This window comes from Sander lucioperca, chromosome 7, assembly GCF_008315115.2.
Source record: "Sander lucioperca isolate FBNREF2018 chromosome 7, SLUC_FBN_1.2, whole genome shotgun sequence".
In the NCBI taxonomy this organism is placed as follows: Eukaryota; Metazoa; Chordata; class Actinopteri; order Perciformes; family Percidae; genus Sander; species Sander lucioperca.
Window position 1 is genome coordinate 4,909,335 of NC_050179.1, and position 21,299 is coordinate 4,930,633.

The following is a 21,299-nucleotide window of genomic DNA, read 5'->3' on the forward strand; positions in this document are numbered from 1 at the left end:
GGGTTTCCACCAGCATCTGGTCTGGTGCCAGGGTATCTGAGGCAGTGACTGGATCCCTGGCATTCTGCCACAGCAAGGGAGCCAAACATTGCTGCTTACCTACACAGAGAGAGGACAACAGAGGAGAAACACATTAAGTGGAGCAGGGAATTCAAGAACAATAGGAACGAGATGAAAGAAGAGGGATTTGAAGCAGAAGAACATTGAGCATGGAAGGGACACTGTGTATTCAGCAACCCTGTTTCTTACAAAATGTCCTTATATCCTAGTGATTTGTTTTGCCAAATGTGTTGTTGAGGAAACATATACTACACGGATAGTGTTAATTGGCAGCACTTTTTTCCAATCCAGGAAGTCAGACAGAAGTAATAGAATGAGGGCGGTATGTGTGCATGTTCAAGAGCTAGTACAAGGCACGGGACTTTAATGTAAGAGCTTGGGATTTGTGTACTGTGTCCCACACACTAGCTTTAGACTACTAAAACACTTAAGTCAAGCTTATATATTGAAAAAGTCAATATGTCCCTTGTCATGCTTCTTTTTCAAAATGTAAACCTGTATAAATTGATTTATTGGATTTGGGGGCAGCACAATAACCTGCACACACAATACTAAGACAGTGTCACCTTATAACGTTGATATAGATAAAACATGTAAGCAAGCAGTTGTTTATTAACACATTCAGCAAACAGAGCAAAATTACAATGAATTGGAGTCGTGTTTCTGTCACCTGATGAATATTCACTCTTCTTTTAACTCTGTTTTGGTCTCTACTAACTCCTGAGGGAAACACCATTTTAACTGCTAAATGCTTCACCAGCTAGTCACGAAACTGTGTTTTTCTGTTGTTTGGTGCAGGGCACATTTGCTTTATCAGAACCTTTTCACTGGAAACAGCACCCTGCTGTGACTGGAAACAGATGGATGAGAGTGAACTGAAACATTAAAGTTGCAGCAGGCCATGCAACCAGAACAACAAGCTGAGAGATGCCAAAATGCTCCATGGAGCTCAGCGAGCTGTAGAGTCTATTGTTAATACAGTAGCATTGTAAACATTTAGGAGACAGGGTTGAGATTCACATGAGTGTTGCAGAGTGAAAACAATGATTTTGAATGTAAAAACTGAACTGTGAGATGACAGGTCACCTCTCACCATGTGATAACCACCGTGCAGCAGCAAAAATCGACCAGAGTGAGGTGGAAGTGCGACACCAGCACTCAGTACCAATCACCACAAGGGGAGCAATTACCGTAACATTAAATAGTGATAAACACCACTGCACAATGATCGTCAGAGCATCAGAGCTGTCAACCGCGCCATCCGTCAAAACCAGGCTTCAGGGTAGCAACAGTCAGGTAGTGATAGATTACAAGGGACAGAAACAGGTGCTACAATAGATTCTAATTACTTTGTTCTATCAATTATGTACAAATCCTTGCATGGCCTGGGGTCTGCCACACACTGCTGTGCCTCCTACTCACTCTCTGCACCATCCCAGCTGTGGCTACATAGCAGGCAGTACTTTTCAACTGCGCTTTGTGCCCATGCGTTGAGGTGACTAGAGAGGTTTATTTTTCCAAGGCCAAATTCATACGGATGGAACAGTTCTAAAAAAATAAAAATAAAAAAAGCATAGCCCACTGACATCTGAATTCATGTGTTATATCCTCTCTAGTAAATTCTTTTTCGCTTCCACTCAGCACTGTAAGCATCAGTTTAGACACACAGGTGCTCTGCTGTTTTGTGTTTTCATGCTGTAACGGTCTTCCAGGCACTTGTGGTTTCTGCCTTTGTTTTGCACACTCCTCAAGTTCTCTCAGCTGCTCAGTGCACAAAAACATTATGCTAATAAGAAGGTAGACATCTGCTTCCAGCTCAGTTTTTCTCTCTGTGTTTAGGCATATGTGTGTGTCACTCACATAGGGGATCTGCTTTTACCTATAGTAGGTCGAATCTTTAAAGCGGAGGCATACACAGAGGAATTTCAGACTTAACCAGCTGCTAGAATGTATTCATCATTGTTGAAGAATGATGTTTCTTTTACCCTCCCCTCACGAAACAGCATCATAGTATGATAGTGCGTTAGGTTCAGTGTACTGTGTGGAAAGAATTACACACACTCCCTGCGTACAGCATGTCATTCAGTGTTGAAGGAGTGTGTTTATGTATAAGATAGTCTCCAACTAATAGCCATATTTGTTAAAATGTGTATTGGGCTTTTTTCAGCAAGCTATAAGAGCAGTCTGACAGTGTTTAAAAGATCAGATCATTTTTGATGCCAAAAAGAATAACCATGAGGAAAAAGGAAGAGGCTTAATCTGAAGGCAAAGTACAAGGAAAATAAAGGGAAAGGAAACACGTCATATCCAAAAACAAAGATTTTAATTAACTCTACAGTAGCAAAGCTCAAAATGTGAAGGATGTATATAAAACAATCACTACATTTGAAAGGACACATTCTTTCTCATGAAGCAGTGCTTCAATAAATACTTCTGTTTTGACATTTGAAATGGTTGCTCTTGACTTATTTTTTTTAATACAACTTTTAATACAATATGCTGCATCATAGTTAACAAATGAATGTGTGAATTAACAGCCCTAGCCATGGTGAATAAACTAGGAAAATAATTTCAATCCTTTACATGAAGTTAATTATCTGAGAATATCAGCTATTAGAAAATGGTTTGGCCACAGGTCATAAATTAAGAGATTTAAAGGAATTTCAAATGCTCAATTCCCCAAATAATGTTTGAAGCATATCAGTAAACTAAATGCAATTAAAATGCTGTTCGCATCTGCATCAGTTAATATAATAATCAAGATAAAATATGAATAAGGTTATTTTCCCCAAACATTGCTATTACAGAGTATTTTCTTCCAGAAATAACTATAACAACTATAACAATTTAAAGTTTGTCTGATAGACTTAATTTCACAGAGAACACACACACACACACACACACACACACATACACACACACACACACACACACACACTGGTTTTCTATCCATCTGTATTGTCTGCTTCCAACCTATTGAAAAAAGCTTCACATCAGAGGTGTGTCTTGTTACGGCAATAAAAGAGAAGAAATAGTACAATGTTGGACTACTTCAAAACATTTTGTCATCATGCATTTCCTCCACAATGTAGGTCACGTTTCCAGCATGATTTGTTTATGAACATCAGTTTCAATCATTTATTTAGGTACTGTATCACATAATTGAAGCCAGTTTTGGATGTGTGTAACACAATTTATTCATTTAATGTCAAAATGCAATTAAAATGTGTTAAACCAGAGCAAAGCAGCATGTCCTATTTTCTTTTGGATCTGACATTTAAATGTTTTAAAGTACTGGAGAGAAAAAAAAAACATACAATATATTTTTCTTAAGGAATTATAGAGGTTAGGTTTGTTCAAACCGACAAGAGCCTGTTGTACCTTCTCTGGTATAACTGATATCCAGTGATACCTTTGAAGTGATACACTAAATGCATTCAGGCAGCACACCTGCCAGTGAGCAGCAGTCACAGACTGTTAACCTCAAGATCTGGAAGTGTTTGTGAGTCAACGAAGCTTCACAAACTCCTCTCTCTCTCGCCGTCTGCCTTTGTCAAAGTTTGGCTACATAAAGAGCCTTTTAGGTTTATCTTCAGATTCACACTAAAGTGAGCTCGGCATCCTGGCCCTGGCCGTAAGGTAAGCAAACTAAAAAAATATTATTCTAAAAAGTTCTCAGGCTTTTTAAATCAATAGCATGCTACTGTTACTCTTGTACAGTGACACTGTCTGTGTTGAAGTCACTTATACTGTCCACAGCAGCATTAATATTGCTGTTAACGCTACTAAAATGACATTCTCTTGCTATACAAGTCATTTGAAGTAATGATGGATAAATAACTTATCTTAACTCTAAAACCTAATTCATTATTAAGAGATATTATATCATACATTAAATTGGAAAATAAATTCAGTAATTTTGTTTTTATTTATCTTCATTTCAAAGGTAGAATCCACATTACCAATAGCTAATGAACACAGTGCCACTGTCCAATCATTTTTTAATAGCACTGACACCAGAAAATGTGTAGTAATGAGTACTGTGACATTCCCAGAAAGTGACAGACAGTGTTTGTTTGTGTCTCATGCTGCATTAAAGTACACCCTGTGAGGTTCTGATTCAAAGATAGAAAGTTTAAATATGAGGTTTTGTGTGTGGTTGAAAATAAAGTGAACCCATGAAGAGGTAATCTTTCCTTACTTATGGACATACGACTGTTGCTGATGTTTGACTTTAAGACTCAGTCACGCTTTGCTACTTTGTGTTGCCAAACAATAGCAACAGCAGCATCATACAGAACATAGTATAGTAACAGAAGCAGTATGTTAACCTCAGCATTGGTAGTGTTGGTAGGTGTGTCACGGTTGTTGCTCTCCATCCCCAAAATATCACATCCTGGCAAAATGAGTCTTAGAAAAGTCTAGTTTAAAATCTACATTTTTAATTATAACTCTTTTTTTAATATTACAATAATAATAAGTAGTAATATTAGTTGTAGTAGTCTTTTTATTAGTTATTGTTATTTTTACCATAATTACCATTCCTTTATTTATTATATTATATCATTATGTATTCCATCTTTCAGCAATTTAAAAAGAGAGTGTCTTGCAGAGAGGCTGAATGACTGTATGGCCCTGTTTATACATGTTTGGGGTCTGGATTATGTGGATTGTGATCCTCCAGGTGTTACTGTATAAACAGGAAGCAAAAACACTGCATCCCTGAATGAAAACAATCAACAGCTGACTGACATATTTTTGTGTTTCTGTGTTTGTGTGCTGTTTTGACGCAGGCAGCTGCCGGAAAATGACCCTGCAACCATTAACTCCAGTGAACTGTGCAGGCCTTATACAGCCCGGCTTCTCTCTGCTGCAGCTCGATGGGGAAGTTCTCCTGTTTGGCCAGAAAGGTTGGCCAAAGCGCTCATGTCCTACGGGAGTGTTTGGCGTTCGCATTAAATGTGGTGAGATGAAGTTGAGGGCCATCTCTTTCTCCAATGACTCATGCTACCTTCCTCCATTACGTTGCCCAGCTGTTTGCCGCCTCGACCCCTATGACGGGCTTCCAGAGAGTTATCTCATCCACGGTGGCCGCACCCCAAATAACGAGATCTCATCGAGCCTGTACCTGCTGACCATGGATAGCCGTGGCTGCAATCGTAAACTGACCCTGTGCTGCAAAGAGAAAGAACTAGTGGGAGAAGTGCCAGGGGCCAGATACGGCCACACCATGAGCATAGTTCAAAGCTGTGGGAAGACAGCTTGTGTATTGTTTGGTGGTAGATCCTACATGCCTGCGGGAGAGCGGACCACAGAGAGCTGGAATAGCGTGGTTGACTGTCCCCCCCAGGTGTTCCTGTTTGACTTGGAGTTTGGTTGCTCCTCTGCTCACACTTTACCTGAGCTCAGCGACGGACAGTCTTTCCATTTGGCCCTTGCCAGAGAGGACTGTGTCTACTTCCTCGGGGGTCACTCGCTCACCTCTGACTCCCGCCTCCCTCGACTCTTCCGCCTGCGTGTTGAGCTTCTGCAGGGCAGCCCCTTGCTTTCCTGTGAGATTCTTGAAACTGGCATATCCATCTCTAGTGCCATAATCAGCCGTACAGGTCCTACCCATAGATATATCATCTTAGGTGGGTATCAGTCAAACTCTCAGAAGAGGATGGAGTGCAGCACTGTGATTCTGAATGAGAAAGGGATCCACTTTGAGCCCTTAGAAGCACCTAAGTGGATCCCAGATATCATCCATAGTCGCACTTGGTTTGGCGGCAGTGCAGGGGAGGGAAGCATCCTACTTGCTGTACCTACTGAGGGAAGGCCATCCCAAGCAGACATGCATTACTTCTATCAGGTGAGCTTCCAGACAGAGGGAGACGCCAAAGAGAAGAAAGTAACCCAGGGCTGCAGCCAGGAGTCAACAGAATTCGACGACTCCACTCCTCTCGAAGACTCTGAGGAGCTCTACTTTGGTCGTGAGCCGCATGAGCTGGATGACAGTAGTGATGGAGAAGGGGGTAATTACAATGAGGAAGATGAGGAGGACGAATCACAAACAGGCTACTGGATCAAATGCTGCCTGGGCTGTCAGGTGGACCCCAACACGTGGGAGCCATACTACTCTACTGAGCTCCACCGGCCAGCCATGATCTTCTGCTCCAGAGGGGAAGAGGGACACTGGGTCCATGCCCAGTGCATGGAGCTGTCTGAGACCCTGCTTCTCAGGCTCTCTCAGGGCAGCAAAAGGTACTTCTGCCATGACCACGGAGGCCTGCCCTACCAGGAGATGACCCCACCTCGACAGGTCATGTCTCCGAAGCGTATCCCCATGAAAGTTAAGGACAGGAAAACACCTCCGACAATCAAGATGTCCCCTGCCAAAAAAAGCTTTTTTAGGAGGCTTTTCGACTGAATCCAGTTTATGATGCGTGTCGATCACTGTTAAGAATGCTGTGTGTATTCAGTATGTTTCTTGTTTATATTCAGTCAAACATTTTGTGAAGAAAATAAACAATAAAATTGCAACCTTTCCATTATAATTGTACATTGTCATGGAATATTTTAGCAAGTCTGTCTGCAATGTGTCTAGTTTGTGTTTTGCCAGCTGTATAACAGTTTATTGTAATTTTGTATTCATCTTTATTTCTTAACACTTCCTTCCATGGCCAGATGGAGCTGAATTCTTCTTCTTCTTCATTACTGAATGAAAAATACCCAATATGTGGATCTGTTCTAAATTAAAATAACAATAAACAACATTCTATCCTCATAACTGTTTATTTCTAATGTGTTTTTTTTTTAAATTATGTGACAGAAAATCTTGATATATCAATGTTTCTAGTTTTTAAGTTTGCAGTAGTATTCCATCATGGACGAAATGAAAGTGAAAATAATGGGATTAAATTAACACTTCCTAACATTGGTTCCCAGAGCCAAATCTACCTAAATAGTTTTTTTTTATTATAATTAATAAATAAATAATAAAAATATACCTTATGTACAAATCTGTAGACAGTTACATGAGTAATTAATTAAAAGGCAACCTGAATGAATAACCTGAACCTAAAGGTCTTTATAGCTCCATATCCTTTTAAAGAGCTTTCACAATCGTGGTGGTAATGGCGCAGTGAATATGACACATGCCTTTGGTGTGGGAGATCTGGGTTTGATTCCCACTGACTACAATACATTAACTGTCCCTGAGCAAGGCATTTAACCCATAGTTGTAAGTCGCTTTGGATAAAAGCATCAGCTAAATGACATGTAATGTAAAAGTATATCATGGGTACCCAGATAGCTCAGTTGGTATAGTGGGCGCCCATGTCTGGAGGTTTATTTCTCGACACAGCGGCCCTTTGCTGCATGTCATTTGCCCTCTCTTTCCCCTTACGGGTGGTAATGGTGCAGTGGATATGACACATGCCTTTCGTGCAGGAGATCTGGGTTCAATTCCCACTGCGATACATCAACCAATGTGTTCCTGAGCAAGACGCTTAACCCATAGTTACACCGGAGGTGTGTGGTCTCTGACATATACAGCAGAGCAATTGTAAGTCACTTTGGATTGAAAAAAAAAAAAGCGTCAGCTCAATGACATGTAATTTAACAATCTCAATGTTTTAGCATATCTCCATGCAGTGTTTCTAGTGTGTGTTTTCATTCGCTGTATGACATTCGCTGTTCATTGTTATTTTGTATTTTTTAGGCAGTGAAACTAAGCAGACGAGTGCTGTCTTACAGGATCAAACTCAGAATTCTTCAATATTAAAACACAAAATCATATAAAAAAATGTTAAATAAGAAACAACCAGAAGATCAAGTCAGATTATGTCTTTATTTATTCTTTGGAGGAAACAATTTCAAAAAAGTACAAACTCAGGTAATTCGTCAAAAGGATGGTAAGTTGACTGCTTCAGTGAAAATACAGCAGAAATGAATCACCACTGAAAGTCTTCAGCAACCCCAGCAAACAGTTTACCAGCTATTTAGTGTAATATGGAAGCAGAAAATGAGGAAATCCACGGTAAAAAAAAAGTGGAATTCTGTGAGTCATCCATCATCCATTACTTTGGAAATGCAATTCATTATGGCAACAAAACAAATAAGAGTACTAGTTGCACTCTAAAACATGATGGTATTGTAGGAAAGACAACTATGGAATGAAATGTGAATATTTCACAGCTGTCACTTGGTTAAACCTATGACAGTAAAATAAAATCAAACTTTCAATCAAACAGGAAAACAAAATTGCCTGTCACAATTCAAAATGGTGAGGGCACAAATAAAGATAATATAATCAATCAATCAAACAAATAAAGTTGCCAACAAATCAGTTTCTAGCTCCCGCTCATCCCTCTCCTCTGTCAACCCGTGGCAATGAAGAAATATCAGCAGAAAAAGAGCCAGGTTATATACAGAACTACAGAAAAACCCCTGCCTGCTGGAGAGTCCATGGGGTATTAGGCTTCGTAATGGACCATACTATATTTTTATGATATCAACAAAAAGGTCAGTATATGCTTTATTTTATGTGAAGAATTCGAATTTGAATCATCTATCCTCCACTGTGCAAAAACTAAAAGAGATAAAAATTGGTTCAAAGTGACCTGGCATCCATTCTGCCCCTCAGGGATCCCACGATAAAACACTAAAGTAATCTTTTTCAGAGGGCACTCATGAAACAAAAAACATTTGGGTCTCTGTGATTGCATTTTGTTTCAGCTCAAATGATATATTAATACAGTAGCCACAAATATGGTCTTTTTAACACAATTTCACTCCATGACTTACAGCACTTTCATCTGTTTCCATAAATATCCTCTCTATATAAATTCATAAATGTGTCATATCCTTGCAATACAATAAACTGCGCCATATTTCACAGACGGTGAAGATAAAAAAAGAACTTTCCTGCAAAGAGCAGGAGAAAAAGAAACCTGTGTGTCACTTCTATGTTCCTCTGTGTCCCCATCTTTGCACTGTGATAAATAACAGCTAACAAAGCAAGGCAAATATATATGTACAACAAGGCAACACAAATATAAGTAAAAATGTGGTGTGAGAATACAATTATTGTCCATCAAATTTTAGAATTTACTCTGTTTGAGTGCAAGAAATTGGTTATTTAATGGGAAAAGTATTTTGTAAAAATACAACAACAAAAGATGATGGTTTAAATTTGCAAAGATACTTCAATCGCAACAAAATATAAAACAAAAATGTAGAACATCTTGGCTTTAAGTCCATAAGCTCTATTCCCCATTATTTTAAATATCAATAAATGAATATAGAAAGTACATTTGTAAACGAGTCCATATTTCTGATGGAGGCAATTCAAATATTATACAACTATCTTGAAAGCAATGAAATGTTACTTAAGGTTCACATTGCTGTAAAATAAAAATCAAAAGTCATCAATTTCCAGAGACATGTCCTCATAATCCTGGCTCTGTACTGGGTCAATGGTAGCTTGCAGAGCTTTGGCAGAGTCCTTGTGTGCTTCCATAAACTTCTGCAAGAGCTTGGAAGTGTAGAGCCAGTGATGTTTCAACACATCCTCCAGCTCAAAGGCCTTTGACTGACGTGCGTTCATCTTCCGGAAACGCCTAAACAGTTTGTTTGCTGACTCGTTCCCTTCGCTGGCCCAAGCTCCTATGGATCCATCTCTCTCTATGATTTCAGGCACATGGGCCAGGGTCTTGTGCAGGTAATTGGTTATCTTTCCATCATACCTATATTTAAATGTAGAGGAGAGAATGTCAGCAAAGCGCTGGGAGTTAAAGCTGTAGCGGCACAGCTGGTCGGGGCACTCCTTGGCAGGGCAGGAGGCGCGCCACACAGGCTTCATCTGGAGGTAGAGCCTTATAAGCTCCCTCAGGGCCTCCCTCCTCTCCTCTGAGGGCACCAGCTCACACACCACCTCCACAGCCTCTAGGGTCATTAGCCTCCGGGCATAGTTCCCATTCATCCTCATCACCGGTCTCAGCTTCAACTTCTTCCTCAGCTGTTTATCCAGGGCTGCCCTCCAGCTGCGCCGTTCCTCCCGACTGGGGTTGACCCTTTTGTACACCTCTCCGATCTCATCCTGGAAGATTTTGTAGAACTCTGTGGCATTGCCAATGTCACAGTGCAATGCATCCAGCGTGGAATGGGTCTCCATGAAGGGCTTGGCAGAGACCCCCTTGACTCTGTCTCGCAGCTCATCTACAGACTCAGAAAAAGGGTTGGTTCTCCATATTTCATACCGATCTAGGTTCTCTTCATGATTGCGGGTGACAGAATGTAGCACCATGTTTTGAGAGGCCTCTGCCCGAGTGGAGTCACAAAGAGTGCACACATAGGTGGACCCTGAGGCCTCGAGGCCCTCCATCTCACGCACCATCTTCTCATCATATCCCGTGCCTCTGAAGTGAAAGCGAAAGGAGCGAGGTAGTCCACCCATGGATATGATGAGCCTGCTCTCTTTCATTGCATTACGCTCTGCAACTATAGGCCCCAGGACGGCTGTGAGCGTCTCATGGTCTGACTCATCCACAAACATCAGGCAAAGGGGCTTACAGGACAGTTCTGAGTTTGGCTTTGGCTCAGTGAAGATGGTAACCTCTTTCTCCTCCTCGTCTGCCAGGACAGAGACAGACATAATAGTGAATGAAAAACGTACAGCCTTCTCAGGAACAGCTGGTCCTCCACCGTGCTTCTCGCTGACATCGCCCATGCCATCACAGGATTCCTTGATCATGACACTGAAGCCTGAGGTGCAAGCACTGTCTTCCATCTCACTCTCGCTCAGCCCCTCCATGATGTCCTCCTCCAGATCCTTTAATGCTGACACCAGTGCCACATCATAGCGAAACCGCCGAGTGATGGTGTCAGCTGGGAAGTCATCCACCGAGGAAGCCCATCCAGAGACTCCATTAATAATGCCAACACTGCAAGATGTAGACACATTCTTGAGAGCAGGCTGCCATTCAAACTCGTGAAAGCCAGGGAGAAGCTCCTTCTCTGCAGCTCGCAGGGAGTGCAGGGGCTGAAAGATCTGGCGGCCACTAGTGGCTTTGACAGTCCGGTACATCTTGTGATACTGGCTGCAGCTCAGGAAAGTGTTGACCCGAATGGCCAGGCACACAGCAGGATGCAACCCAAAGCCTCTGCCTGCAGAGAGAGAGAGAGAGAGAAAAGGAAAAGAGAGGAAGTTTCAGAGAGAGACAGAAGGAGGCAAAGTAAAAAAAAAAAAAAAAAAAAGAAGAAGAAGGGGAGACGAAAGGATTTAGACATGAAAAGAATTATTTAACACCAAACTGGAAGCCCATTTCTAGTGCTTGAAAAGAACTGCAGTATCCAACATTTCCTCATTTGATATCACGCATTTAGAGTCATTTATACTATGAGACAGAGAAAATCGCAAATTTACCACCCAAATGTGAATGTATCATTGTCAAAAGCCCACAAGCCCATGATTACAGAATCCAATATTTCCTAATTTCCAAATGTTATAAGGGGACAGAGTGTGAGTCAGTGAAGCTGGCAAAAGTGATGTATTGGCTGCAGATGAAAACAGACACCAGCTGGCTTCTATTCCCCAGAGAGGAGGATGGTGCTGTCTGTGTAATTTGCAGATACAAGAGCTGCTGATGTTGTTTTGATTCTAACAGCCCCTTCACAAGAGTTGTTATTGTGCATTAAAGGGAGTGTGAGACTGAGAGACTGACGGACAAGCAGGCAGGGATTGTGTGTGGGAGAGAATCAGGGAGAGGTTGAGCGTGCAACAGCGGTGGTTCAATAAACAGAGATGGACAATAATGAAAAGCTTTTCAATCAAAATCAGAGAAAACTTCTCCCTCTTCAATAGTGAACTTTTCAATTCATTGCTATTTATGAGATGACTGTATTCCTCAGAGACAGGCAAAAATATTAATGAGCAAACACTATCATATTTTTATTTAATTTGTTTGTGTCCCTTTTTCTTGGCTACGGAGGGTTATATGTTGATTAAACAAAAACATTATAATAGCTTATTACCTTGCATCATGGCCTCTAGCTCATCTGCTTGCCGGTGTTCATTCGCAGACCTCAGTGCAAGCAGAAACAGAGCCTGACACACAGACTTCAGGTCGCCACCTTCCTCTTTGTCTGCAAACGCCCTCACCTGGTTCTTCATATCCCTCAGCCGATGCTTCTGGGCACGACGGGTAAGCGACAGCAGGTGCTGACGGGGTCTTCCCCCTTTATTGGCTAGCAGGGAGTTGTCGATTTCTGATGACTGCTGCTTTGTGTCCTGTCCATCCAGCTCATGGCCCAGACAATGAGCTTTGAATGAGTCTAGCCGTACTTGCTTGCCACAGCCACTCCTAGGGCAGAGCAGAGGCAGGGAATGTAGGGCTGATAAGAAGGCTTTGGTGGGTGTGCTGAGATCATCAGGGGCGCAGGACAAGTTGCAGGCCGGGCAGTGAGGTCCCAGAACGTGGTTATATTTTATAATACAGCTGCGGCAGAAGAGGTGTCCACAGGGGGACTGGACTGGATCAGAGAGCAGGTGGTCACACACCAGGCAGGTGAAAGAAAAGAGGAAGTCCACAGGGAGCTTCTCAGAGATCAGCTTGGTATTCACATGGTCTTTCTGGCAGTGGGTGATGTTCCTCACCCATTGCTCTCTCTGGATGCTGGATTTCCTACATGCCCGGAGCACAGGAGCATGATGATGGTCTCCGAATGGTCTCAGAGCCCTCCTCTCACCCACGGCAATGCTGTCGCTGTAGTCCCACCTGGTCCTTTTTGCCAGGCTCTGGGCTTTGGGAATGGCTTTTCGCCTCTTCCTTCCAGTCCGCTGGAATGAAGGTTTCCTGGGGGAGCAAAGATGGCAGGGGGAAGAGTGGGGTTTCCATTCCGGGACTCTCGTTCTGGAGAAGCTGCAGACGCCGCCTCCGCGTATGGCAACCACCCAGCAGCGATGGCAGAAGAGAAGAGGTTGGACAGACTCTATGTCCTCTGTCACATCCACTTTGAAGACTTTGAGGATGACCTCTGGCCAGCTTGTAAACTTGCAGCCCATTTTACGCAGGGCACCTTTGCTGATCTCATCCAGATTCCCATTAACGTCATGCACCGGTCCTTTGACTTTTCTAAGGGCCATTCCACAGAGACGGCACAAGCACCTTCATAGAGGAAAACAATGTTGTCAAATTCTTTTAAATAAATGCACATTATATAGGGACATTAATATAGTACAGTGACATGTTATCACCTGAGGTGGTTCATGTGGGTGTCCATCTCCTTTAGCTTCATATCTACCCTCCAGCCAGGGCCCTCCACATTTTCCTTGCTTTTTCCCCCGAGGCACAATTTCATAACACTCCCTGGACTCACAGCATTATCTAACTCTATATTTGGAGCTGCATGATGTGAGATCCCTAACAAGGCTCCTTTCTCAGGCTGTGTTTCACTGGGCAGAGGGGCCTTCTCCATGGACTTCACCCGAAACAGTTTAAACTTCCACTTAGAGTACTCAGAGTGGGGATGGTGGAGCTCAGCCGGCATGGAGGATCTGGGGCCATCTGTCTCCAGGCTCTCCTCCGCCATTATGCGACTTAGAAATTAGACCCTGGAGAGGAGAGGAGAGGAGAGGAGAGGAGAGGAGCGGAGAGGAGAGGAGAGGAGAGGTTAGTTTGATGCATCACAATAGTGAGAAAATAATTTCAGCTGTCCGTGAGATACATGGCTGTGGATGCAGGAGAAAAGATGTGAAGGTTCAAATGCTTAGATATCCCCAGTGCCTTCTCAGCGTTGAGCCCATGACACAATCTAAAACCTTTACTTGATTCCTGTTGAATTAATGCACCAAGTTCCCTGAAATCCCACTGAACAGAGAGTAGTGAGCCCCATCCCAGAGTGCTGTATTATAACACAAGTGGCATTTTGATCTTGTGTAAAATGCATGAGCATTGGGGGATCGATACAGGACAAAAATCTTCATTTCTCTCATCTCCAATCCCATCGCTCAGGGAGCCATCGTGGATTTTTTCCTTTGACACAGCGAGTTTGCTAAATGGGCAACCTTATCTCTGCAATGCTGTCAATCATTTATATTAGTCATTTTCTTGGCTGGAGAGAGAATTGGAGCCCCAGGAGCCTCTGACTGGCATTTTAAATGCGGGGAGAAAAAATCTAAAATACAGGAAGCTTACTAATATTAATATTACATATTGATCAAACAGGAGGGAAAAGAAAACAAGAAACCATCATATTGAATGAAGATCATAAAGAAGTATTCCAAACACAACTTTGTTACATCGAAGAGTCGTATTTCAACAGGCAAGTGCTCTCGATGCTGTAGCACAGGTAAGATCAATGATACTGCTGCATTAACACACCGTATTTCATCTCCTTCCATACTATCTAGGTTCCATTACAAGTTCAGACAATAAATCAGTCAAACAATCTTACCATTGCACAACAATGGTGCACACACTCTAGTCTCTTTCGTCTATCCATCTTTTGGTCTTCTCGCTGCGTTTTCTCCCTGAGAGGCTCAAATCTGGCAGTACTCCTTCATTTCCTAGCTCTCTGTGTACTTGACATGCTGAACTCTCATTTGAGACAAACAGCTGAGCCTGTATGCATGTGTGTCAGCTGGGCTCTTACCTTGTTTTTCAGTCTCAGCTGGCATCAGCTCCCCTGGGGGGTCCTCTTCGCATGGGAGCACAAGGGAAGCCCTGGAGCCAGGCCCTATACACACTACGTATACTGTCTATGCAAGAGTCTGTCACAGCTTGGAGCATCTGTGACCAGGAGTTGTGGCTCCATACAGTGGGATTGCTCCTGTCTGTCTAATCATGTCTTGTATTTATACCCTTCCTTTGGTGGGATCCCAACAGTCAACTCCTGACACCTGATGCAGGCAGCTGATTTTTGGAGAAAAAAAAACATACAAAAAAAAACAAGGTCGACCCCAAAGCACAGTTGCAAACATGTACAGTATATGTACAGAATCCAACAGCCTACCCCAAACAAGCATTTTTTTTACCACAATACATTGATCCTCAGCTGGAAACACTTCTATGTCACCTTTATCTCCCTCACATCAATCTGCAGGCTTACCTCAGCCAGGTGGCCTCTCTCTGACAGAACGATAGATACTGTTAAACTTGTGAAAAAGGCTACCAGTGCAGAGACACAACAGATTACAGAATAAATGCATTTCCTAGTCCCACTGACAAATAAAAAGTCTGACAAACATTTTATAACAAAAGAATTTTAATAGTGACATTTCCAATTTAGAATCTGATCAAACTTTTAAACACAGACATGAAAAAAAACATAGATGAATACAGGTTCTGGTTACAAGTCAGTGCATTGCAACTTGTTAAAGCTGGAGAGAATCTTTGTTGATTTGTTTGTGTGTGTGACTGTCAGAAGTGTTGAGGTGTTTAATACAAAGGTCACCAATGGGGCCATATTTTGGGGATGTTGTTAAGCAGATATCCTGTTACGGTACTGTAAGTGTCTTTTAGTCATCTTCTTCTTACATTAGTGTGATCTTTCAAAACGGATCTTGTTTATTCCAAGGCAGATGCATTGTGTTGTGTGTATGGTTTTACTTGTCATTTTGTCCACCCCATGTGTTTTTTATCTGCAATTCTTCCCTCTAGATATTGTCAGCACATTTCATTCATTTCTCCAAATGCCGTCTCTCTGTCACTATTCGGAATTATTTTTAATCAGACATCATCGTTTGATGTAATGTCTCAGTAGGTATGGGGAGTATTTGCCCAAGATCATTCTTGTTTGTAATTATCCAGGGGATTAATCTGGTGTATTCGCCACAGGAGCCTGCTGCTGTTGCGTTGAATTTGCCAGCCAAGTCATTAGATACACAGTCAGTGGGAACCAAACAACAATTGGGTCTCTCCCACTCTTGTCAGCTTAACAGGGGAGCAGGATGAATACTGGCAGGCTTATATTTGGTGCATATGGTCAAGTGTAGTCTTGGAAGGTCTGGCTAGTCCACACAACATTCGGGTATCGGAGAAAAACGTGCTCTGGTTTATTGGCATTTCTTTAAACCAATCACAATCGTCTTGGCGGCACTAAGTGCCGTACGGAGCAACGGTGCCTCTGCAATATAGCCTCGGGAAGGAACATGTTTTGGAGGAACATTTGTACGTTCACAAGTTGTTTTAGTCTTGCAACAGAAAACTCAGATTGGACAGATAGTCTAGCTAGCTGTCTGGATTTACCCTGCAGAGATCTGAGGAGCAGTTAACCATAGTCCTCATAAATGCACCGGAGTTTAGAACGCTAACACAAAGAAAGCAAAATATGAGGGACATCTGGCCGAAAATAAGGCACATCCGGTGGAACAGCCGGCGGTACCGGAACAATCCCGTAAATGAAACGTCGCCGATATAGACTAGGTCAAGTGTGACCTTAGACAGGAATGGCAGTTTTTTTGTTTGTTGGTTTCTTTGTGACAAGTATAGTTGATCACAAGAAATGCTGAAGCGCAAATACACAGCAAAGTTAGTGGGGTGGGGGGTGCTGTTTTTCTAGGCCTACCAAAATCCATCAGACACAGCTGGGAGATTTGAAGTACACAATGTTTGATACATTACATATCCAAGAACAAGCAAATGATGGATTGTAGCAAGATGTTCCAAGCCTATTTATAGCTGATATTTAGATTTATGGTAGCCAAGTAGGCACGCGTTTCCAAGGTAAACGACACACCTAGCTGCAGATGTCTGCCTGACAAACAAGCGGTGACCCCCTGAGACCCTCATCTCTCTGCGCCTGCTAATTGACTTGTTATTGATCAACTCAAAGACAGTCTGATTTATGGGGAAGAGGACTTGTGGAGACAGCCACCTGGCATGGAGCAGAGTGTTATGAATGTGAGGAGCAAATCCTGCGGGACTAGAGGCTGCAGTTTAGGACATACAGGAGTTTGCAATGCACCAGTGAACTGACACCTTGCACTATGGAGGGGGTGTTTTTTTCTAATATGATGAATCCAAACAACAGCAGTGAGCAGCAATGTGTGTGTGTGTGTGTGTGTGTGTGTGTGTGTGTGTGTGTGTGTGTGTGTGTGTGTGTGTGTGTGTGTGTGTGTGTGTGTGTGTGTGTGTGTGTGTGTGCGCGCACGCACATTGGCAGGGATGAGAAGGACTATGGCAGGGGCAGAACATGTGTTAGGGGGAAGGGGGGTTGGGAAGGGCTGTGTGTCTGTTTTTGTGAGTGTTGGTGACACCCAGGAGCTAGACCAAATAAGTATAAAGTCATCCTATTAATCCATCCTTGAGAAACTTCAGAATCATTACTTTTGGGTATGTGTGTGTAGAACAAAGAGACAGAGAGGCAGAGAAAGGGAACAAGAGGGAAGGCATAAGAGGTGAAAAACAGAGAAGGGATGTATAGTAGTGATCTTGTGTAAAGGAGTTGCACAGGATAACAGGCTTAGCTCAGAGTGGAGAACACAAAAGGGCTTAAGGCTGATTGCAGGCTGTGACAAGGAAAGGGGGCAAAGGTTCAAGCCTTCCAGGCAGAACTATGTAAGCCAACGGTCCCAAAAAGACCCCCTGGCAGTTCAAGTCACCTGGCAGCTTAAGGAAAAGTGTCAATAGCAGAGATGGACATTGAATGAATTTCACAGAAGCATTGGTATCTTCCTCACAGGGAATAAAATGTCAGCATCGTCCACATTTGAATAGGCCAGACTGAAATTGCAGCATGATATTTCTAAATGTCATAAAGAATGTAGGCATCTTTGTGATTGTATTCAGGGTAAAGAGGGCATTTCAATCTTATATTTCCACTGAGTGTTATGTAATATACTGAGCTTTCGGTATGCAAATTTCTAATTGCATTTTCATAGCACATTCAACAACTTCTTCAGCCATTTCTTAGTGAGTCGCCTCCCACTGTCCACCTCTTCCATCCCTCATCCGGAGACATGATTTGGCAGATTAATACTCAAAGAGGCAGACTTCAATGCAGAGCTATTCGTCAAGCTACCTGCCAGAACGAACCCCTTACCCCACTGCTCAAATCCACCCTCATTCATCTCCCCCTGTCTCTCCCTCTCAAAGTCTTGTTTCCCTCGTCTCGCCCCTCTCCTCTCACCCTCACCTCAGCTTTTGTTAATAATCAATTATGTGATTATTCCAATAAGGGGATTAATTACTGGCTCTCCCTCCCCCTGTACCACAGGTTAGCATGCCTATAATCACACAGTGACAGCCAGGGGACAGCTGAGTTGAGTGATGCTGTCTTGAGGCCTTGCATGACCCTGTATGACTCGGCTGCGTTTGTTGTCGGCTCATCCTGACTGATGGAGCTTTAACAGAGAGTAGAGACACGCCACAACATCACATCTTCTACAAATAAGATCCCCCACAAGCTCCCGACAGCCTGACACCACAATATCTTCCATGTCCAGCTATCCAAATATTCATTTTATTGGATGGTCTAGTCTTGGGACCCTGAGGTGCTGCAGAGTTATTTTGGTTTTGGACAGATTCCATTCATCTCCTCTGTTCTGGTGAGTTAGACAATGTGTAGAACATCTTAAGCTACAGCAACTGTGAACCTTTAAAAAAAAAAAAAAATCCTGTTACCATAGCAAGCTAGGTCACATAGAGGTCAATACACATGCAGAGATTGCAGTGAATAAATAGTGTGATTACAGTATGGCTCTCTGAAAAGCGAGACTTGAGCAGTACAGATGGATGTTGATCCACTCGCAATAAACCAAATGAAATTAAACCCTGAGCGGTATTCAGGAGCACAAGAGTAGAGTGGGGAATCAAGACCAGTGTCTTTAATCAAAATAACAATGCTCGTTAATGCTGTGTTAATTAAATGTAGATTTCCCAGATCGAGGAGCAGTCCCTTTGATGCCAGGGGACCTCTAGTCAAATAAACATCCACTCACTGGATTTGTCTGGTGTTTAACCATGTCTTAGTCCTCTTTTCCTAAACTGGCTGGTGCTAGTTTACACAGAAGGTGTGTCAGCTGAAGGATAGTAGCTTGCAAACAACTCCTCAAGATTCCAAACGTTGTGCATTCACAAAGGCAACTTGGCAAGTTGTTAAAACACCTTAATAAGTGGCCTACAACCCTACAGTTCTCAGATGAAATGAGAGTAATAGTGAATTCTCTGTACTAAATTTCACACCATTTGTCTCTTGATTGGTCATTCTCCCACTTTCACTTCCCCACTCCCTCCCTCAGTCCCCCTCTATCAATGTAATGAGCAAATCATGGCCTCTAGGGAGAGATGTAGAGAGAAAAATTGGTCCCATTATGTGTCAAGGAGTGTGAAAAGAGTAGCGGTGTTGTCTGTCAACTCTAACCCCCAACTGTCCATGGTCGTAACTTCCCACCAAACACAATGAGCTCTTTGCCCGCACGTAGATCTGCTTATTATTTCCCTGTCTTTTAACTACAAAGTCCATTATAGGAAATGCCAGGACAGCCGTGCCCTTTTCTGCACTAGCTCTGCCACAGCTCAGACAAGGGTACAATGGACACAGTAACACACAGTGATTCAAGGCTGATTTAGAGTGACTGGTCTTAAAGCCGACTTATACAGTACAGTAATTATAGGAGATGAAGGAGGAGGAGCTGTGAAGGATGCTGTGGCTAGGTGGGGGCTTTGGGGAGGCAGGTTGTTGTCATTTGGCAGCCAGTCCAGTTGGAGAGAGAAATTACAAATGGAGCCAGAGCCTGGGTGGTGGAGCATTTATCAGCCAGTCCTTGCAATAATTCACACGTTCCAGCGGGGAGCCATTATTTTACGACCCCGCTCTCTCACGGCAACCTGCTGGTGGCGAGGATGATGATAGCTACAGGCTTTATGAGCACAGGAGCAGACACATACAGTAATTGTTTGAGAACAATAGTTTGGAAAGTCCCATCTCTTTTCAATATTCACAATCATATGTAGTCCGTGGATTGGACTATGCTGAGAAATAATCAAGCAGTTGAGCCTAACTCAGGGGCATATGGCGTTTGTTCAATGCAGCAGAACACAGAGATGCCTCGGGAAGGGACTGACAAACACGTGGTCCCTGTAGTTGGAGGGGAGAGTAACTGGCACGGAATACATAAAGATCACAAATAAATACACCATCCACCTGCTCGGCGAGTGCTTTGGGACCGGGTAGATCCGAAGGCATTGATACAGTTTTGCATTTGCTGGTCTGCCTGTAAAAGCAAGTATAACAGTCTCTGCATAAATAAATACATTCCTGACTGAATAGGGAATAGGCATGGGAGGCCTGTGATGGCCTTCTCATAATAACAATGATAAAAAATGCTATTATTCTATTCATACTCCCCTCACTCTTTATCAACTTTCCCTTTTGGCTCCCATGGGAGACACATCATTCTAATATACACAAGTTTTCATCCCTTCTCTTTCTGTGAAAGACCTGCAGGAGAGACAGAGACAGGGGAAGAGAGAGAGATGGGGACTGTTTATCCAGTCAGATGGTCTAACGTGTGTGGAATAGATTTGAGCTTTAGAGGAAGCTGTCTACACAATGACAGTTGGCATCAGTGAGTGAGTGAATGATGGCGTATCTGAAATCACTCCCTCGTTGACTCATTGACATTGTTCTATAGTGAAATACTAAATTGAGATTGTGGACACTTTTTTGACACATCTATCAAGGCAAAACATTGCATTGCAGTATATTAAGCAACAAGACTACAGCCACACCAGCGGCTCTGTGAGGTAGTACTTAAAGTGATGGTTTGGAGTAATTTCACCCTAGGGTTCTTTGCACCATGACCTCGAGCCAAACAACCCCCAATAAGCTTTTTTCCCTTGTTATAACGTTGGCTGAGTTAGCGTTATCAGCTGGTTAGTTTAGTGCAGGCACTAATGGATCCAGGTTTGTATCTCGTAAATTACCCCACTAATAATGCCCGAAATGATACCAAACTTCTAGTACAAATAGGTTATGTACTCATAAAACGATGGATTGGAAAGTTTGTAAGTACACCAGGACTTATTTAAATATCACTTGCCTGCTGGCTTCTGCTCTCTGCTGCTAACAAAAATATTTATTAATTTAACTTATTTTTTAAAGTAAGTGCTGTAGTACAACTAGCAGGAGACAAGTTATAATTGAGGTAAGTTTGGAGACACTACCTTAGTTAATCATTAAATTAATACATATTTTTTATTGTATCTCTTTTCGGTGTTGTAATTTGTAGACGTCCCTAAGCACTCTTACTGCCC

General features: G+C 42.6%; 2 protein-coding genes across 2 annotated transcripts; one reads left to right on the top strand and one right to left on the bottom strand.

The window, feature by feature from the left end:
- The first annotated feature begins 3,577 nt into the window (after window positions 1-3,577).
- rag2 (recombination activating gene 2) lies at window positions 3,578-6,736 on the top strand. Its single transcript, XM_031283116.1, has 2 exons — window positions 3,578-3,699; window positions 4,854-6,736. The coding sequence occupies exon 2, from the start codon at window positions 4,868-4,870 to the stop codon at window positions 6,467-6,469; it is 1,602 nt and encodes a 533-aa protein (XP_031138976.1). The 5' UTR covers window positions 3,578-3,699; window positions 4,854-4,867; the 3' UTR covers window positions 6,470-6,736.
- Window positions 6,737-7,995: 1,259 nt separating this feature from the next.
- On the bottom strand, window positions 7,996-14,843 carry rag1 (recombination activating 1). Its single transcript, XM_031283492.2, has 4 exons — window positions 14,695-14,843; window positions 13,298-13,639; window positions 12,076-13,208; window positions 7,996-11,208 (listed from the first exon to the last, which is right to left on the bottom strand). The coding sequence occupies exons 2-4, from the start codon at window positions 13,630-13,632 to the stop codon at window positions 9,461-9,463; spliced, it is 3,216 nt and encodes a 1,071-aa protein (XP_031139352.1). The 5' UTR covers window positions 13,633-13,639; window positions 14,695-14,843; the 3' UTR covers window positions 7,996-9,460.
- Window positions 14,844-21,299: the final 6,456 nt, after the last annotated feature.

Excerpts from the sequence above, each read along its gene's own strand:
- rag2 (XM_031283116.1), top strand. The coding sequence starts at position 4,868 with ATGACCCTGCAACCATTAACTCCAGTGAACTGTGCAGGCCTTATACAG.
- rag1 (XM_031283492.2), bottom strand. The coding sequence starts at position 13,632 with ATGGCGGAGGAGAGCCTGGAGACAGATGGCCCCAGATCCTCCATGCCG. Across the intron at positions 13,209-13,297 it reads ACCCACATGAACCACCTCAG|GTGCTTGTGCCGTCTCTGTG; the intron begins GTGATAACATGT and ends TCCTCTATGAAG. Across the intron at positions 11,209-12,075 it reads GCTAGAGGCCATGATGCAAG|GCAGAGGCTTTGGGTTGCAT; the intron begins GTAATAAGCTAT and ends CTCTCTCTGCAG.